Below are 19,336 nucleotides of genomic sequence, written 5' to 3'. Positions count from 1 at the left end.
GCACACTTCCATCACCGTTTTCACGGCTGTTTTTGACGGGTCCGTGAGCCCGTTTTAGCGACCGTGTGATTTCCGTGTGCCGAGCATGGTACTGTCCAGGGTGCTGAAAGAGCAGGGTTGTTCAGCGCTAGTCACTGTACAGGGTGCTCAAAGAGTTAATGGGCTGCACTGATCGGCGGTAACTCTTTCAGCACCCTGGACAGTGACTAGCGCTGGAGAATGACCATGCTCGGCGCTCGCAAAATACAATTTATGAAATAAAAAATAAATAAATCAGTTCATACTTACCCAGAACTCCCTGCATTTTCCTACTGTCCGGCCTCCTGGGATGACGTTTCATCCCATGTCGCCGCTGCAGCCAATCACAGGCGGTAGTGGCGGTCACGCAAGTCTGGATGACGTCAGAAGGCCGGCCTCCAGGGATGACGCTTCATCCCATGTCGCCGCTGCAGCCAATCACAGGCGGTAGTGGCGGTCACGCAAGTCTGGATGACGTCAGAAGGCCGGCCTCCAGGGATGACGCTTCATCCCACGTGACCGCCTCTGCAGCCAATCACAGGCTGCAGTGGCCTCTGCAGCCAATCACAGGCTGCCCCGTCATACAGGAAGGTCGGACTGGATGAAGAAGAGGGACTCGTCACCAAGACAACGACCGGGTACGTATGAACTGCTTTTTATTTTATTTTTAATCAGCAATTGATTGATAGAGATAAGTGGCTGCCAATTAGTGTAATAGATCTGTAATGTACTTCTGCTCGCCCGGCTGTTGCTAGGCAACGGCTCCGTCACACACGGACGGCACACAGATTCCTTCCGTGTGCCTTCAGTTTTTTTGACGGCCCCATTGACTTGCATGGGCCTCACGGTCACGGAATCTCGGACAAAAATATGACATGCTCTACTTTGCATCGGGACAGAGCAACGGGACCATCAAAAAAACTGATGCGTGCATGGCCCCATTGAAATGAATGGGTCAGGGTGCTTGCCGTCAGAAAAACGGCTAGCACCCTGAAGAAAAAGACTGAAGTGTGCACTAGGCCAAAATCTTTCAATTGAGTCCGTACTCCGATACATTGATTTCCGGAAAGAGCCGAACAGACGCAAAGCGGCTGAGTTATCACACAAGCGCTTCTGCTGCTTGGTTTTAGCGATTGGTGGGGGTCTCAGTGCTCGGACCCCTACCAATTAAAACTACTGACATGTCTAGTTACCCTTTAAGAGGTGTGTGCCTCTTAAAATTAGCCACATTTTATTTGTGCGGGCTTCATACTAAGACTGGCGTATATAAAGCCAATCTTTGTAAATCTAAGCCGTAACCAGCAACATGTGTTAAAAATAAATACAAAAATGGATTAGGCCACTGTATATTTATAGGATAAAAAACATAAAGTGATCGGGTGGCATAAACGACTATATACACATATATATATATATATATATATATATATATATATATATATATATATATATATATAAAATCAGCGCTCTAGCAGCTGTAGAACTAGAAGTCCCAGCAGGCACAGTCCATGTGAGCGCGCTTACCAGAATGCGCGTGAAGCGCTCTCCTTCCATGCTGCTGTAATCTGACGAGCGCGCTCATGCTGCGGCGCAATCACCTCACACAAGCTTGACTCGTAGTCACACAAACCCGGAAGAAGCTGAGAACCACGTGGCCGTGACCTCGCCGGCAGGTCCTGGCAGATAGAGTGGTAAGGTCTCTATTTGGTGCTACTTTTCGCCTTTTCTTAGGTATCGTGGAGTTATTTATCATGTCCTACAAAACGATACGTGTTCGTTGTCCTTACAATACATAGAATACTACTACTAGGATTTAATTTCACGATATACTTCTTTACCGCTCAGACAGGACGCTGTGGCTTCCGGTGCTGCGAACTGTTCACGCCACGCTGTTACAGCTTCTCAGCAGCTGACAACATGGAGGCCGGCATGGAGGACGACATGGAGTGTGGCGCTGAGAAGTCAGACGCTACGGAAGATGGCTTCTCGCTGGAGGAAGTGTTGCGTTTGGGTGGCACCAAGGTATGGCATGTACATATTGTCACAGGCCCTTGAGACATGTAAGAAGACTTTGGGGCTTTACTTGGTTATTTTTATTTGATTGACTGGTGTGTTAAAATCGCATTCGTAAATCATTGAAGGGGTATTCCCAGAATCCACTGGTTAATTGTGGGACCCCTACTTATTGTCAGAATGGGGGTCCTGATCCTCCACTGCACATCGCAGTGGCGAGAGGTGATTGAGCATACTCCATTGAATGCCTGTGGGACTGACGGAAAACGTCTGAGCGCTGTACTCTGCTGTTTCCGTCGCGCTGTACTCTGCTGTTTCCGTCGCGCTGTACTCTGCGGTTTCTGTCATTCCCATAGACTTTGAATTAAACGGCAGCGCACATGCTCGACCGCCGTCCCATTCAATATTCTCCTCGCTTGTACACAGATGATGAACTTAGATGTGATCGTTATTAGCTGGATCCTGCGTGTCAGAGATACACAGGACCAGCTTTCGCCGGAGCCGGCAGTGCAGCTGACCTGACGGAATGGGCTTTGATGGCAAGATACAGGATATGTATATTTGCAAAAATCTGTAAATAGGATACAAAGAAGCTGGGTCTTAAAAAGAAAAAGAATGTCATTAAAGTCAATTGAAATATATAAGTATGTTTGTAAATTACATATAGTTTTAGGAACCAGTGCACAAGAAAGACAAAGATGAGCTTGAGCGGGTTCAAAGGTGGGCAACTAAAGTAATAAATGGAATGGATGGACTACAATAACCAGAAAGATTATCAAACTAAGTAACCCTTAGTTTGATAATATTTCTGGTTATTGTAGTCCACCCATTCCATTTATTACTTTGGTTATGAAAAAAGACGATTGAAGAGTGACCTAATAACTATAAATATATTAGAGGTCAATACAGAGAGCTCTCTCATGATCTATTTATACCCAGGACTGTAACAAGGGGACTAGGAGAAAGAAGGTCTCTACACAAACATAGAAGGGGGTTCTTTACTGTAAGAGCAGTGACATTGTGGAACTCTGACAGAGGAGGTTGTTATGGTGAAGTCACTGAAAGAGTTCACAAGGGGCCTGGATGTCTTTCTTGAGTGTAATAATATTACTTATTAATCCTTCCCGATTACTGTAGATCGGTTGGTGATCCAGGGATTTATTCTGATTGCCATATTGGAGTCGGGAAGGAATTTTTTTCCCTAAGGCCTCATGCACACGACCGTAAAAACTCCCGTTATTACGGGTCGTAATTACAACCCGTAATAACGGGCTCATAGACTTCTATTGGCCACGGGTACCTTCCCGTTGTTTTCTTACGGGAAGGTGCCCGTGCCGTTAAAAAAGATAGAACATGTCCTATTTCAGGCCGTAATAACGGCACGGACAGTCCATAGAAGTCTATGGAGCTCCCGTAATGACGGGTGGCTACGTGTGTGCGCACCCGTCATTACGGCAGCGTTGCTAAGCGACGTCAGTAAATAGTCACTGTCCAGGGTGCTGAAAGAGTTAACTGATCGGCAGTAACTCTTTCAGCACCCTGGACAGTGACTACCAATCAGAATAAAGAGCAACCTGTAAAAAATACAAACAAAAGACGTTCATACTTACCGAGAACTTCCTGCTTCCTCCGGTCCGGTCTCCCGGCCGTTGCCTTGGTGACGCGTCCCTCTCGACATCCGGCCCGACGTCCTGGCCGTCCCTGGATGACGTTTCAGCCCATGTGACCGCTGCAGCCAATCACAGGTCAATCACAGGCTGCAGCGGTCACATGGACTGCCGCGTCATCCAGGGATGTCGGGCTGGATGTGAAGAGAGGGACGCGTCACCAAGACAACGGCCGGGTAAGTATGAATTTCTTTAACTTTTATTACAGAAAGGGCTGTCCCTTCTCTCTATCCTGCACTGATAGAGAGAAGGGGCTGCCGATTAGTGCAGTGCTATTTTGCCGCCAAAAACGTGCCCGTAAATACGGGTGGAATACGGGTGACACTGGACCCATATTTACGGGCACGGGTCCGTAAATACTGGTGCAAAACGGGTCGAATACGTGTGACACCGGACCCGTATTTACGGGTGGGAAAAAATACGGTCGTGTGCATGAGGCCTAAGATGAGGAAAATTTACTTCTGCTTCATGGAGTTTTTGCCTTCCTCTGGATCAACATTGCATAATAATAGTTTGTAAAATTGAAAAAATAGTTAAGCCTATGTCACTATGATTGCACGATCAGCGAAAATTGCCTAGTTTTTTCATGGTTCAAATCTCTTATGTTTGCTTAAACTTTATTTATTGGCGTCACATCCCCTCGTGTAAACAGGCATCAATTTATTAGCAGACGAGACAGGAAGAGAGACAAGCGATCCTAGAAGCAAAAGTACAAAAAAAACATACAATTATTATTACATATAAATGTAACGTTTGCTCACTATGTTGTCAATTGGTGCTCATTTTTACAAAGTTTATCTTCACATGTAAAAGGACCCTAAGGCTGCGTTCCCATGTAGGGATGGCTGAAACAATGTTTACATGTGGTGGCAAATGGACAAACCGTTTTGTGCTTGTAGTACCACGGTTTTATTGACAAAATCATGCGGCCATCTGTCACCACGTGTGGGAGTGGTTGCAACCGCTACGTGTGAACGCATCCTGAGGATGGAAAGCGGTTTATTACCTGGTGCCTTTGGTGTCCTCTGATGAGCCCATGTGGTCAGAGCTTAGATGTTTTCCGTTACATCTACCACAGTCCTAAGGCTGGGTTCACACTACCTATTTTCAGGCGTAAACGAGGCGTATTATGCCTCGATTTACGCCTGAAAATAGGGATCCAATATGTCGGCAAACATCTGCCCATTCATTTGAATGGGTTTCCCGACGTACTGTGCCGATGACCTGTCATTTACGCGTCGTCGTTTGACAGCTGTCAAACGACGACGCGTAAAATGACTGCCTCGGCAAAGAAGTGCAGGGCACTTCTTTGCAACGTAATTTGAGCCGTTCTTCATTGAAGTCAATGAAGAGCAGCTCAAGATTTACGAGCGTCAGACGCCTCGCATAATGCGAGGAGGAGCTTTTACGTCTGAAACGACGCAGCTGTTTCTCCTGAAAAGTCTGTCTTTTCAGACGTAAAAGCCTCTCATCATGTGCACATACCCTTACATTCCTAATGCCTGTATTTTGTTTAATTCTTATGACTTTAGGTTTTAATAATTTATTTATTTATTTTTCTCCTTCTAGCAAGATTATGTAATGCTTGCTGGCTTGGAAGATACAGGTGAATTATTGGATGGTGGCAAGAAAGGGGAGATTGATGATCTAGAGGAAGGTGAATTGAAGGCATTCGTAGAAAAGCTGGGCATCCAAAAACATAGCATCGAAATAATAGAACAAGATGATATTTCCACTAAACAGGAAGAAAAGAAAAACAAAATCTCTACTAAAGACGAAAACAAGGACAGTAAAGGGAAAAAGAAGACAACTGAAACACAAAATGGGAAAGCCAAAGGGGTAAAGGAAAAATCTAAAGTCCCAAAGAAAGACAGCAATGTCACGAGCACAACAACAAAGACCAAAGGGAAGCCTGTCTTTGAATTCAATGAACGATCAATTCTGCTTCTTAAACCGGGTGGGAAGTGGTATGACCATGAATATTCTCAAGAATATACAACGCAACCACAAAATGAAGAGGATGTCAAAAAATACCAAGCTCTGGCTCAGAAACTGTATGAACATGAGGTAAACCTGTATAAAAATAAGAAGGCGCTCCAGAAAGGGGCTAACACGGTGTGGATGAAAACCGTTGTGTCAACGGGCACGTTAGCGGACAGAATGGCTGCCATGACCGTACTTATCCAGGATGCCCCTGTTCATACTTTACAGTTTGTAGAGAACCTAGTAAATTTGGTTAGGAAAAAGGGCAGCAAACGACAAAACATTATGGCATTGGATACTTTCAAGGATTTGCTTCATTCTGACCTTTTGCCTGAAAATCGCAAACTTCACACGTTTGTCCAGCACCCCTTTAATAATCTTGAACAGGTTTCCAGTGGTAACAGAGATGCCAGGGACCGCCGCCTGATATTGTGGTATTTTGAAGAACAGCTGAAACAGAATGTGTCCGAGTTTGTCAAGGTGTTAGAAACCTTGACTCATGACAGTTTGATCGCAACGAAGGCAAAATCTCTCAATGTGATTCATGAACTTCTCTGCAGTAAACCTGAAGAGGAGAAGACCCTTCTGGTGTTATTAGTCAATAAGCTTGGGGACCCTCAGTATAGAATAGCCACCAAAGCCTCCTACTTACTAGAGATGTTACTGAATAAACATCCAAACATGAAAGTAGTTGTGTGTCTAGAGGTGGAAAGGCTCTTGTATCGGCCGAATATCAGCGAGAAAGCCCAGTACTATGGCATTTGCTTTTTGAATCAGATCATTTTCTCCCATGAAGAATCGGATTTAGCAAACCAACTCATTACGGTTTATTTTTGCTTTTTTCGAGCTTGCATAAAGAAAAAAGAAATTGACACCAAAATCTTGAGGGCTTTGTTGACTGGGGTGAACAGGGCATATCCCTATGCTGAAATAGGGAGTGAAAAGGTGAAGGAGCAGCTGGACACACTGTTCAAAATACTGCACGTTGTGAAATTTAACACAGGGGTGCAGATCCTAATGCTTCTGTTCCAAGTCATGGATTCTCAACAGACCATGTCTAATAGGTACTTTGCAGCTTTGTATAGGTAAGAATTACAGCTCTATGTGGTAATGTTATGTTTTTAGTTGTTACATTTTTTTGGCCATAATGAGGGAGAAGGAAAGCACCCCCTTTGCTTACTTTAGTGTAAGAATTCCAGTTTTCTGGAATTGACCACTGAGACAGTCTAATACTTTCTAGTAGGCCCAGTTCACACTGAGTTTTTTTTTTTGCAGGCAGAAAAATCTTCCTCAAAATTCCTTCAGGAATCTTGAGACAGGTTTTGACTTGCCTCAAAATTCCTGCCATTTTCGCCCATTGAGCACTGCGGGCAAAAAACACAGCGAAAAGCGCTTTCTCTGCCTCCCATGGACTTCAATGGGAGGTCAGAGGTGTGGCAAGAAAGAGCATGCCGCTTTTTTTTCCCCACGAGCGGCTAAAAACCGTCGTGGAAAAACTCCGCCGCCGACGCGGTTTCCACTTCAAAGTCAGCGTAAAAAAAACTCTGTTAACTGGGCCCAACCCTCTGCAGAAACGTTTTGTATGCGAGTTCAGACACTCTCACTCTACTGTTTGGAACCGATGTCCCAGATCCTATCGGACTTGACTGCATGCAGCGCAATTCTTCTCATTAAAATGACGAACACCAGATGGAACTTGACAGACTCCATTATCCGTTAACGGCGCCATTTCAGATGATAGGCTACTTGTGCAGGATAGACTCACTTGAATATTGTGCGTGGAACATCTGTGCAGAACACCTACATACTATGAATATATTCACTCACATTTGGACAGATGGTAGAAAGAAAATACTGCATCAGTCACTCTTATGGAGATGATGGACAAATTTGTTCCAATAGTTTTACCTGTATTTGTTTTTACATTAACAGAAAGCTTCTAGATCCTGGATTATCACAGGGGTCCAAGCAGACGATGTTCCTCAATCTTCTCTTCAAATCAATGAAAGCAGATGTTGTACTGAGACGGGTGAAAGCATTTGTGAAGCGATTATTGCAAGTCACATGTTGCCAAAAGCCATCATTTATCTGTGGAGCCTTATACCTGATATCAGAGATGTTTAGATTAAAGCCAGGATTAAAAGTTTTGCTACGTGAAAATGGGGTATGTATTAGGCATAAGAACCTGTTGTTTATGTACACATCTCGAACATCTTTTTAATATAAATATTGTATATTTACTGTATATTAAAATGCTGTTATAGAGGACCTGTCCGTTCCCATGACATGTCCGTTTTAGTAAATACTTGTATTCCCCATAAAATTCTTAACCCCTTGGTGTCCACCGATACGCATTTTCATGGCGGTCACTGAGGGGCCTTAAAGAGGCTCTGTCACCAGATTTTGCAGCCCCTATCTGCTATTGCAGCAGATAGGCGCTGCAATGTAGATTACAGTAACGTTTTTATTTTTAAAAAACGAGCATTTTTGGCCAAGTTATGACCATTTTCGTATTTATGCAAATGAGGCTTGCAAAAGTACAACTGGGCGTGTTGAAAAGTAAAAGTACAACTGGGCGTGTATTATGTGCGTACATCGGGGCGTGTTTACTTCTTTTACTAGCTGGGCGTTCTGATGAGAAGTATCATCCACTTCTCTTCAGAACGCCCAGCTTCTGGCAGTGCAGATCTGTGACGTCACTCACAGGTCCTGCATCGTGTCGGCACCAGAGGCTACAGTTGATTCTGCAGCAGCATCAGCATTTGTAGGTAAGTAGCTACATCGACTTACCTGCAAACGCCGATGCTGCTGCAGAATCATCTGTAGCCTCTGGTGCCGATGTGTCCTCGCTCGTCTGACACGATGCAGGACCTGTGAGTGACGACACAGCGTGATCTCTGGAGAACACGGCTGTGTCTGCACTGCCAGAAGCTGGGCGTTCTGAAGAGAAGTGGAAGTAGTAAACACGCCCCGATGTACGCACATAATACACGCCCAGTTGTACTTTTACTTTTCAACACGCCCAGTTGTACTTTTGCAAGCCTCATTTGCATAAATACGAAAATGGTCATAACTTGGCCAAAAATGCTCGTTTTTTAAAAATAAAAACGTTACTGTAATCTACATTGCAGCGCCGATCTGCTGCAATAGCAGATAGGGTAAACCAGAGAAACAGAGTCCATATATATCAATGTATGAAACAACTAAATATCTTTATTGAAAAAAGAATAAAATACATTAAATGACATAGACAGAGAATCTAAAAATAAATCCTGTACGGATCACAGATGTATACATTGAGTATATATATATTTAAATACACTGATGGTATACACAGTTACTATAACTCAATGTAACTTCAACATGGGGTGCATCAACATAGGAATGATTTCAAAGTATAATCCCCTTGAGAAAGCTACGGGCGAAACGCGCGTCGGGGCGCTATCCTATACCGCTGGGTCACACTCAACCTCCCATACATGGGTAAGTGCATACATTGGATCTATATTTGGCTTTTTGCCATTTTTTCAGGCACTAATTACTTACTTTCTAGTCACCACAGGCCTTTTTAGAGTTAGGCATATTGTCTTTTTTCACACAACTTATACTTTGAAATCATTCCTATGTTGATGCACCCCATGTTGAAGTTACATTGAGTTATAGTAACTGTGTATACCATCAGTGTATTTAAATATATATATACTCAATGTATACATCTGTGATCCGTACAGGATTTATTTTTAGATTCTCTGTCTGTCATTTAATGTATTTTATTCTTTTTTCAATAAAGATATTTAGTTGTTTCATACATTGATATATATGGACTCTGTTTCTCTGGTTTATCATATATTGTTAGAGTCCTTATCTCTAATTTTCCATATGGGTGGTTGAGTGTTTTTCCCACCTTTATACGTATTTGTCCTGTGAGACATCCTGTCTAATTAATAGCAGATAGGGGTTGCAAAATCTGGTGACAGAGCCTCTTTAAGCTAGGCCGCCGCCTTTTCATGGCACCCCAGTCTAAGCCCTGCACGGTTGTCCCTTGCAGGCCGGGGCCCAGCCGGGCTCCTTCTCCAACATCAGCGACCGAAGTTTACTTTGATCGCGGCCGTTTAACCCTTTAAATGCCGCGATCAATAGCGACCGCGGCATTTAACTTGTTTACAGAGGGAGGGAGCTCACCCATCGGCGGCCCGCAAATGCAATCGCGGGCCTCCGATGGGGTGCCATGGCAGCCGGGGGCCTGATAAAAGCCCCCAGGTCTGCCCTAGGCATATGCCTATAAGGATGCACCACAGGTACGTCCTAATAGATGCCTGTCAGATTTACACTTACAGGCAATAATACTCTGGTATACTATGTATACCAAAGTATTATAGCAGCGATCTAAAGATCGCATAGTAAAGTCCCCTAGTGGGACTAAAAAAATAAGTAAGTAATGTGAAATTACAGTAAAAAAATAAATCCATTTCTTTTCCCATAAAAAGTGGTTTTATTTAGTAAAAGTGTAAACAATGAATTAAAGTACACCTATATGGTATCGCCGTGACCCAATCAATAAAGTTAATATGTAATTTAAACCGCAAGGTGAACACAGTAAAAAAAAAACGCAAAAAAACAATGGCGATATTGCTATTTTTTTCCATTGCCCCCCAAAAAAGTCATAATAAAAGTTAGAGACTCTGTCACCACATTATAAGTGGCCTATCTCCTACATAAGGAGATCGGCGCTATAATGTAGGTGACAGTAATGCTTTTTATTTAGAAAAACGATCTATTTTTACCACTTTATGAGCGATTTTTAGCTTTATGCTAATTAGTTTCTTAATGCCCAAGTGGGCGTGTTTTTACTTTAGACCAAGTGGGCGTTGTACAGACGAGTGTATGACGCTGACCAATCAGCGTCATGCACTCCTCTCCATTCATTTACACTGCACTAGCGATATAGCTATATATATATTTATGTGCAGCCACATACACAAACACTAACATTACTGTAGTGTCCTGATAATGCATATACATCACTACCAGCATGGACGTGATGTGTATTCACAATCCTGACACTTCTGAATCTTTTCTGTGAGATTTCCAGCAAGACAAGCGTAATCTCGTTTGAAATGACAGGTTACATCGTAATCTCGTGAGATTACGTTTGCCTTGCTGTAAATCTCACACAGACGCTACAGAAGTGACAGGATTCTGAATACACATCATGTCCTGACTGGAGGTAATGTATATTCATTGTCCGGACACTGCAGTAACGTTATAGTGTGTTTATGTGACTGCACATAGCGATATCGCTATGTGCTGTTTAAATAAATGGAGAGAAGTGTATGATGCTGATTGGTCACTGATTGGTCAGCGTCATACACTCCTCTAGACCAAGTGGGCGTTGTACAAAGTAAAAACACGCCCACTTGGGCATTAAGAAACTAATTAGCATAAAGCTAAAAATCGCTTCTAACGTGGTAAAAATAGATAGTTTTTCTAAATAAAATGCACTTTAGGAGATAGGCCACTTATAATGTGGTGACAGTCTCTTTAATCAATAAGTTCCATGAACCCCAAAATAGTACCAATCAAAACTATGTCTCGTCCCGCAGAAAACAAACCCAAAAAATCTCTACATTGATGGAAAAATAAAAAAATGACGACACTTGGAAAGCGACGATGCAAAAACAAATAATTTAGTTCAAAAGTGTTTTTATCAAAAGTCGTAAAACATAAAAAACCTATACATATGTGGTATCGTCGTAATCATACCGGCCCGTAGAATAAAGGTAACCTGTTAATTACACCACACAGTGAACAGCGTGAATTGAAAACGCATAGAACAATGGCGGAATTTCAGGTTTTTTTTCTATTCCCCCGAAAAAGACTACTAAATGCTCAAAAGTGAGTAATACTGGGTCTTTGGCACTACTGTATGCCGCCCTCAGATAGGGCAGGATAAACTGGTGACAGATTCTCTTTAGGTGCTGAAAGTCAATGCGTAGGCATAAATCTGCTGACAGATTCCCTTTAATACCCAGTTGTGAATTTATTCATACATTTTCTTGCCATGATTAAGAACGCAGACCGCGTTCGAAACGCGTAGGCTTGGGCATATACCCTGACTACTTGCACTTTGGGACTGCGTCTCCCGTTCCATTTTTACTCAAATTTTTTTTCTAATAAACATGGGACTCTCACTTCCCTTTTAAACCAACATCAGCGCTGGATCACTCTTCCTCTACATTATTGTTTCATACCGCGGGCCGTCGCGGGGATCCGATGGACGCTGTTGGAGACGCAGACCGGTGAGCTGGAGGTTCTCTCCCTGTTTCTATTTTCAGGAGGAATAACAGGAATGGCACAACGCACAGTTTCAAGAAAAGGTGCTCTAGATTTGTTTTTGTTTTATTCACGGGACATACAAGTATTTAAAGAGGCTCTGTCACCAGATTTTCAAACCCCTATCTCCTATTGCAGCAGATCGGCGCTGCAATGTAGATAACAGTAACGTGTTTTGTTTTTTTTTTAAAACAAGCATTTTTGGCCAAGTTATGACCATTTTTATATTTATGCAAATCAGGCTTTCTTAAGTACAACTGGGCGTGTTTAAAGTTATGTCCAAGTGGGCGTGTATTGTGTGTGTACATCTGGGCGTTTTTACTTGTTTTACTAGCTGGGCGTTGTGAATGGGAGTGTATGATGCTGACGAATCAGCATCATCCACTTCTCTTCACAACGCCCAGCTTCTGGCAGTGCACACAGCGCGTGTTCTCGAGAGATCACGCTGTGACGTCACTCACTTCCTGCCCCAGGTCCTGCATCGTGTCGGACGAGCGAGGACACATCGGCACCAGAGGCTACATTTGATTCTGCAGCAGCATCGGCGTTTGCAGGTAAGCTACTTACCTGCAAACGCTGATGCTGCTGCAAAATCTGGTGACAGAGCCTCTTTAAATGTTTTATTTGATCAAAATCCTGGAGTGCACTTATGAATTCAAAATTTTAAAGGGCTAAATATTAGAAATCTGTTTCCATTATTTTAGGAAAATGATGAAGAGGAACACTTTTGTGACTTACCTGATGATGATGAAGAGGATGGTGATGATAACACCACTGACAAGGATAAAGCATGTACTGCTATTGATGCTTCGAAAAATCTTCCATCTGGTTCATGGGTACATCAGCAATCTCTTCAAGGTAAATGAGGGATGTCTTTCATTTCTCCATTGTCTCATATGTTAAATAAAACAAACAAAAATATAAAGGGGGGGCTTCCCTGGGCACAGCATATTCCGCACTGAAATTACATATCAGTGGAAAATTGAAATTTTCGCTTTGCACGATCTGCTGCGCGTTAATTTCTGGTGTCTAAATGGTGTAACTTCTGCGGGGTTTCCACTGTTTTGTTGCATATTGTGATAAACACAGCTTGAAGACTATAGACACCCTTCAGTGTCTTTATGGGAAAAACAAACTGTATTTTGACATAACAAATTACTATGCAAATTTTTATTAACACCTTAATGTTCAAGCCTATTTTCGCTTTTTCCTTTCATTCTGCCTGCCTTCCAAGACCCACAACTCCTTTTTTTTTTTTTTTTTTTTTCCCCCATTGAGATAGCTGAATGAGGACTTATTTTTTTCAGGACAAGTTGTAGCTTTTGATGGCACTATTTAATACCATATAATGTACGGAAAAACAAAATTCTTTGTTTGGTGGATTAGAAAGACAACAGCAATTCCTCAATTTTGTTTTTTGGGTTTCATTTATAGGATGATCACTATGCGGTAAAAACGACATTGTTCTGAAGTTCAATACGATTAACCCCTTCCTGCCTCAGCCATTTTTCAGATTTTACACCGTGCAGGTTAAATGATATATTGTAATAGTTCAGACTTGTACGGATGCGGCAATACCAATTATGTTTTTTTTGTGTTTTTTTTACTATGCTCTAGGGGGAAAATAAGAAAAGGGAGGGTTTTTTGAACTTTTAATATTTTTATTTTTTATTTTTTTTACAGAGCTTAATAGGAGCACAAAGATGGCGGACCTGGGGGCCTTCATTTTTTTGTGAGATTCCGGCAAGTGAAACCAAATCTCGTTTAGCTCCGTAATCTCGCGAGATTTGGTTTCACTTGCCGGAATCTCACAAAAAAAGAGTCCGAAGTGTCAGGATTCTGAGTACACATGACGTCCAGGCTGGATGGTCATGTGTATTGATTATCAGGACACTGTAGTAATGTAAGTGTTTGTGTATGTAGCTGCACATAGTGATATATCTATATCGCTAGTGCAGTGTAAATGAATGGAGAGGAGTGCATGATGCCGATTGGTCAGCGTCATTCACTCCTCTGTACAACGCCCACTTGGGCATTAAGAAAGCTCATTAGCATAAACCAAAATCGCTCCTAACGTTGTGAAAATAGATATTTTTTTTAAAAATAAAAAGCATTACTGTCACCTACATTATAGCGCCCATCTCCTTATATAGGAGACAGGTCACTTATAATGTGGTGACAGAGTCTCTTTAATAGAAGGTCCTAGATGGCAGACTTGGGTGCTTCATTAGGCAGGGGAGGGGGTGATGGGATGCTCCTCCTCTTTTGTCTAGTGGCTTTGATGCCAAGGTCTTTATTAACCGCGACATCTAAGCAGTTAAACACCTGTCAAAGCGAGGTGTTAGCTGTAATACACAGCTGACCACGGCAGTGTTCTCGGACAAATCCATCAGAGCATTTCACTTGATTAGAATTGAGCTTAGAAGAGCATGGGAAGGCAGAAGCCGCTTTACAATTGGCCAACCGTCCAGCGCTCTGACGCATTTAGCTTAGAATTGGATTCTGGAACTTCTATGTTCCGTTCGTTATATATAGAAGCTGCAGAAGCTTAACAGTAAAACTTTTTTTTTTTAATGAAAGCAAATTACAAAAGTGATTGCTTTATTTTGTATGTAAAAATATATGCGTTTTTATAGAAGGAAAAAATAAAAAATCTTCTAACAGTGTCCATAGCCTTTAAAATTAGCGCTATGTTTTGTGTGTGTGTGTGTGTGTGTGTGTTACGTGGGTATTTCCTTCGGCCTGTTTCCAGATCCCACATATCCACCAAGGCTGAAGAGACAGTAGAAAAATAAATGTACAACTTTGATCTTGGTGGTAGTGATGATATAGGTTAGACAAAGCACACACATGTTGGTATTATGCATGGGTGAGAGGGTATTTTGTTGCCTAAATTTGTTTGGGTAAACTAGTCACATTTAACTGTAGAGGGGGAAAAAACAATAGAAGAAAATTTGCATTTGCTTTGCTATTTTCGTCTATATAACATTAAAACAAAAAAAATTAATTGTATGTTTATATATATTTTGTCCTAGGATTGACTGTTATCCCCTATCCACAGGAAAGGTGCTAATTCTCTGCTGGGGGCCCCACTGTTGGGACCCCCCACCAATCGCAAGAACGGGGGTCCCAAACGCCCCAAGATTCTCCTCACTGTAGGGAATTCGGCAGTCGAGCATGCTGCCGCCGATCCATTCAATGACTATGGGACTGACAGAAGAGCCGAGTGCTGTACTCGGCTGTTTGTCATTCCCATAGACTTTTAATGGAGTGGCAGCATGCATTCTTGACCGCCACTCCATTCAATGTTCTCCTCACTGCGATCGAAAAGATATATTGCTTTATTATTGGTACTAAATTAAAGCTCCTACACTGCCAAGTAATGTGTCATTCCAAATGGTGAAGTTCTGCTGTGGACATGGACAATTAGGCATCCAAAGTCGTTGGACCTAAAGGTTTAACCCGTTAGTGACCGGCCCATCGTGTTTCTACGTCGGTCACTAACGGGCCTTATTCCGATGCCATAGACTTTTTATGTCGCGGCATCGAAATAAGTAAACAGAGCAGGGAGCTGTCAAATCTCCCTGCTCTCAGCTGCCAGAGGTAGCTGGGGGCGTCCCTGCTCTGCCAGGTGAGATCGATATTAGTATCGATCTCACCCGTTTAACCCCTCAGATGCGGTGCACAATAGCGTGCACCGCATCTGAGTGGCTTTGGAGAGAGGGAGGGAGCTCCCTCTCTCTCCCACCGACACCCGGCGATACGATCGCCGAGTGTCTGTGTCTCCAATGGCAGCCGGGGGTCTAATAAAGGCCCCCAGGTCTGCTTCGAGTGAATGCCTGCTAGATCATGCCGGAGGCATGACCTAGCAGATGCCTGTCCGTATTAAACGGACAGGCAGTAATACACTGCAATACAAAAGTATTGCAGTGTATTATAAATGCGATCGCAGAATCGCATATTATAGTCCCCTAGTGGGACTAGTAAAAAAGTAAAAAAAAACTTTAATAAAGTTAATAAAAAAAAAAAAATGAAAAACCCAGCTTTTCCCCTTACAAAATGCTTTACTATTAAAAAAACAAAATAAAGTTAAAAAGTTACACATATTTGGTATTGCCGCGTCCGTAACGACCCCGACTATAAATCTATTACATTACTTAACCCGCACGGTGAACGCCGTAAAAATTTATATAAAAAACTATGGAAAAATTGCTGTTTTCTGTGAATCCTGACTTTAAAAAAATGTGATAAAAAGTGATCAAAAAGTCGCATCTACTCCAAAATGGTACCAATAAAAACTACAAGTCTTCCCGCAAAAAAAAAGCCCTCATAAAACTGCATCGGCGAAAAAATAAAAACGTTACGGCTCTTCAAATATGGAGACACAAAAACAAATAATTTAGAAAAAAAAGCGTTTTTACTGTGTAAAAGTAGTAAAACATACAAAAAGTATACAAATTTGGTATCGTTGCAATCGTAACAACCCGCTGAATAAAGTTATTGTGTTATTTATACTACACGGTAAACGGCGCAGATTTAGGACGCAAAAAGGAGTGGCGAAACTTCAGTTTTTTTTCTATTTCCCCCCCAAATAAAAGTTAATCAATAAATATGTCCCCCAAAATGGTGCTATTAAAAAATACAACTTGTCCCGCATAAAACAAGACCTTATACAGCTATGCTGACGCAAAAATAAAAACAGTTATAGCTCTTGGAATGCGACGATGGAAAAACTTAAAAAATGGCTTGGTCATTAAGGTTTAAAATAGGCTGGTCATTAAGGGGTTAAGGAGCACCGGTCACCGAAACTTCAAACCTAGGGGTGCAGTGAGGATGAACGTCGGGGTTCCAGCGTTGGGCACCCCCCAGCGATCAGACAATTATTACCTATCCTGTAGATGGGTGATTATTTTTGATTCCGAGGAAAAACCTAATTATTTGTACAAACAAAGTTAATATACTAATTTCTTCCTTTCTTATTTAAAGGTTTAAAAAATTCAAGCCAATATGATCCAATGAATAGAAATCCTTTATTCTGTGGAGCTGATAACACCAGTGTTTGGGAGCTTAAAAAGGTAAAATCAGATTTTTATTTTTAGTAAAATGTCATGTTCAGTTTGAATACTTGCTATATTCTGCTCTGACATCTGTCGCATATTATGGGGTTTTTTTTCAACCTGGAATGTCCGTTGTAATTCATATAGATTTTCTCCATAGTGGGTGCAAAAATACTCCCAGGAAAACTTTGGAAAAACGCCATACCTAGAGCATAGTGCGTTTTGAGGAAACTTCAGTCTTTATAGTTACATTCGGGTGCATCTTTTTCGGCCCCCAAAAAAGCCATATAAAACGTTATTGGTTTCAGCCTAAGTGTATACATGGACCTTACAAAATATGAGGAAAACCGGTTCAAGCTCCAGAGGCGACAAGCCTCCCTTACAATAAGAACTGTGAATCTGGCAAAGCCCACCGCATGAGCCGGTCACAGCAGGAACAGTTGAGAGGCTGAGATAATTTCCTGAAACAAAATAACAAATGTTTCTGTAAAATGATGAAATACTTGTGTGCTTGTAGCTAAAACATTTACACGTTTGTTAATTTTAAGTCTTTGTTGCTATTACAGCTCTCAGAACACTATCATCCATCTGTTGCTTTATTTGCGAAAACCATACTGGAGGTATGTTATAGGTATACAGTAGTTTTAATTTACAACATTGAGTGTATCTGGCTTCTCTGGAGTGCTTTTATTGGTGAAATGCATTAAGGGTAATTCCCTTTTATATACCGTATTTTTCGGTCTATAAGACGCCGTTTTTAGCACGAATAAATCTTGCTAAAAAGTCTCTTCTAGTCAGCAGTCAAGGGACTATGCTGCGCCGGGCCTCCTTAGCTCCCATGATGTGCCGACACTTCATGGAGCAAGGAGGGGATGATGTTTGAAGCAGAGCGGGCTAGGGATGTCACGATACCAGAATTTGGACTTCGATACCGATACTTCGTGAAGTATTGCGATACCAAAACGATACTTTGCCAACAGTAATAAAAAAAAAAAAAGTTCTTCCATTTTCTGATGTGAGGTGCGTTTTGTGATGATGAATTTAACCTCCACGTGCCTCACATTAATAGTGATTAACCCCATCATGTTTCTCAGTCATAATGGGTTAATATGTGAGGTACATGATGGGGTTAATTACTATTAATGTGAGGCACATGGAGGTTAAATTCATCGCACCTCGTGCCCCACAATAAGTGATAGAAAGCAGTTTTTATTTTATTTTTTTACAGCGTACACATCATAAATAATGTAAAAAAATTGTGGTGCAGGTTATTACGGCCGCACCAACACTGAATGTGTGTGTAGATTTTATGTATTGAGACTTATTTTAATTTTTATTGTAAAAAAAGCTGTATGTGTATTTTTTTTGAATTTAACATTACTTTGTTTTTACTTTATTTTTTAAACTTTAATGTACTGGCATATATCAGATATATGCCAGTACATCAGCCTGTGTACTGATAGTACACAGGCAGTTGTTAGGACATACCTAAGTATGCCCTAACAGGAAATATGGTAGGACAGCCCTGGGGTCCTTCAATGGACCCTGAGCTGTCCTCCCATATATGGTATGTCCCTCAATCAGGGAATTCCTGTGACGCGATCCAAGGGGCATCCCCCCCTTCTCGCTTCCTCTTGAATGCTGCAGTCCGCTGTGATCGCAGCATTCACGGGAATAACGGCGGAGATGAGAGGTTTATCTGATCTCCGCTATTATAGAGCGGGGCTGCGGCTGTGTAATACAGTCATTGCCCCGCTCCTGACAGGAAGTGCGTGAGCGTTCAGCATGAGATGATTTGGCCAGCGCTGCACTAATGAGCGGCGGCACTGAAAACAGAACATAGCGGGCGCACCTCATGCTGACCGCGCGCACTTGTCAGGACTCCGGAGCGGGACAATGACTGTATTACACAGCCGCAGCTCCGCTCTCATACATTCATGTGTTACAATACTGAGCTGTGCGGCCGCACAGTTAAGTATCGAAATACATGAAATAACGGTATGGAACCGTTTGGGGATGCACAGTATCGAAGTTTCGATGCATCGTGCATCTCTAGAGCGGGCTCACCTGCTGAGCCTGCTCCCATACACTGCAGGTGTCAGCTGTGTTTTACAACGGACACGCTGCTCTAACGGCCAGGAACAGCGATGGCCCCCTAAACCCCGTTCTATTTTACTCTGCTCCGCTGTCTCCCGGTCACTTCCCGGTTAGGTGGTCGGGAGTTACAGAAACAGCCGAGTGCTCGCTGAGCTACACTATTTCCGT

The 19,336-nt window shown here is 42.3% G+C and overlaps 2 protein-coding genes across 2 annotated transcripts in view; one reads left to right on the top strand and one right to left on the bottom strand.

Annotated features, from left to right (window-relative positions):
• NDUFAF7 (NADH:ubiquinone oxidoreductase complex assembly factor 7) overlaps positions 1–1,632 on the bottom strand; it is a 64,589-nt gene extending 62,957 nt beyond the window's left edge. The window contains exon 1 of the mRNA XM_075862312.1: positions 1,543–1,632. Coding sequence (XP_075718427.1) covers positions 1,543–1,600 — 58 coding nt within the window. The 5' untranslated portion in view covers positions 1,601–1,632. The remainder of the gene's footprint in view (positions 1–1,542) is intronic.
• Positions 1,610–19,336, top strand: part of CEBPZ (CCAAT enhancer binding protein zeta) — a 61,447-nt gene continuing 43,720 nt past the window's right edge. Inside the window, exons 1-7 of the mRNA XM_075862310.1 lie at positions 1,610–1,709; positions 1,864–2,040; positions 5,268–6,766; positions 7,614–7,845; positions 12,719–12,872; positions 17,001–17,089; positions 17,638–17,691. Coding sequence (XP_075718425.1) covers positions 1,936–2,040; positions 5,268–6,766; positions 7,614–7,845; positions 12,719–12,872; positions 17,001–17,089; positions 17,638–17,691 — 2,133 coding nt within the window. The 5' untranslated portion in view covers positions 1,610–1,709; positions 1,864–1,935. The remainder of the gene's footprint in view (positions 1,710–1,863; positions 2,041–5,267; positions 6,767–7,613; positions 7,846–12,718; positions 12,873–17,000; positions 17,090–17,637; positions 17,692–19,336) is intronic.

The sequence above is a fragment of the Rhinoderma darwinii genome, chromosome 4 (genome assembly GCF_050947455.1).
Source record: "Rhinoderma darwinii isolate aRhiDar2 chromosome 4, aRhiDar2.hap1, whole genome shotgun sequence".
In the NCBI taxonomy this organism is placed as follows: Eukaryota; Metazoa; Chordata; class Amphibia; order Anura; family Rhinodermatidae; genus Rhinoderma; species Rhinoderma darwinii.
Note: the sequence above shows the minus strand (reverse complement) of the source record. Positions and strands in the feature narration are given on the sequence as shown.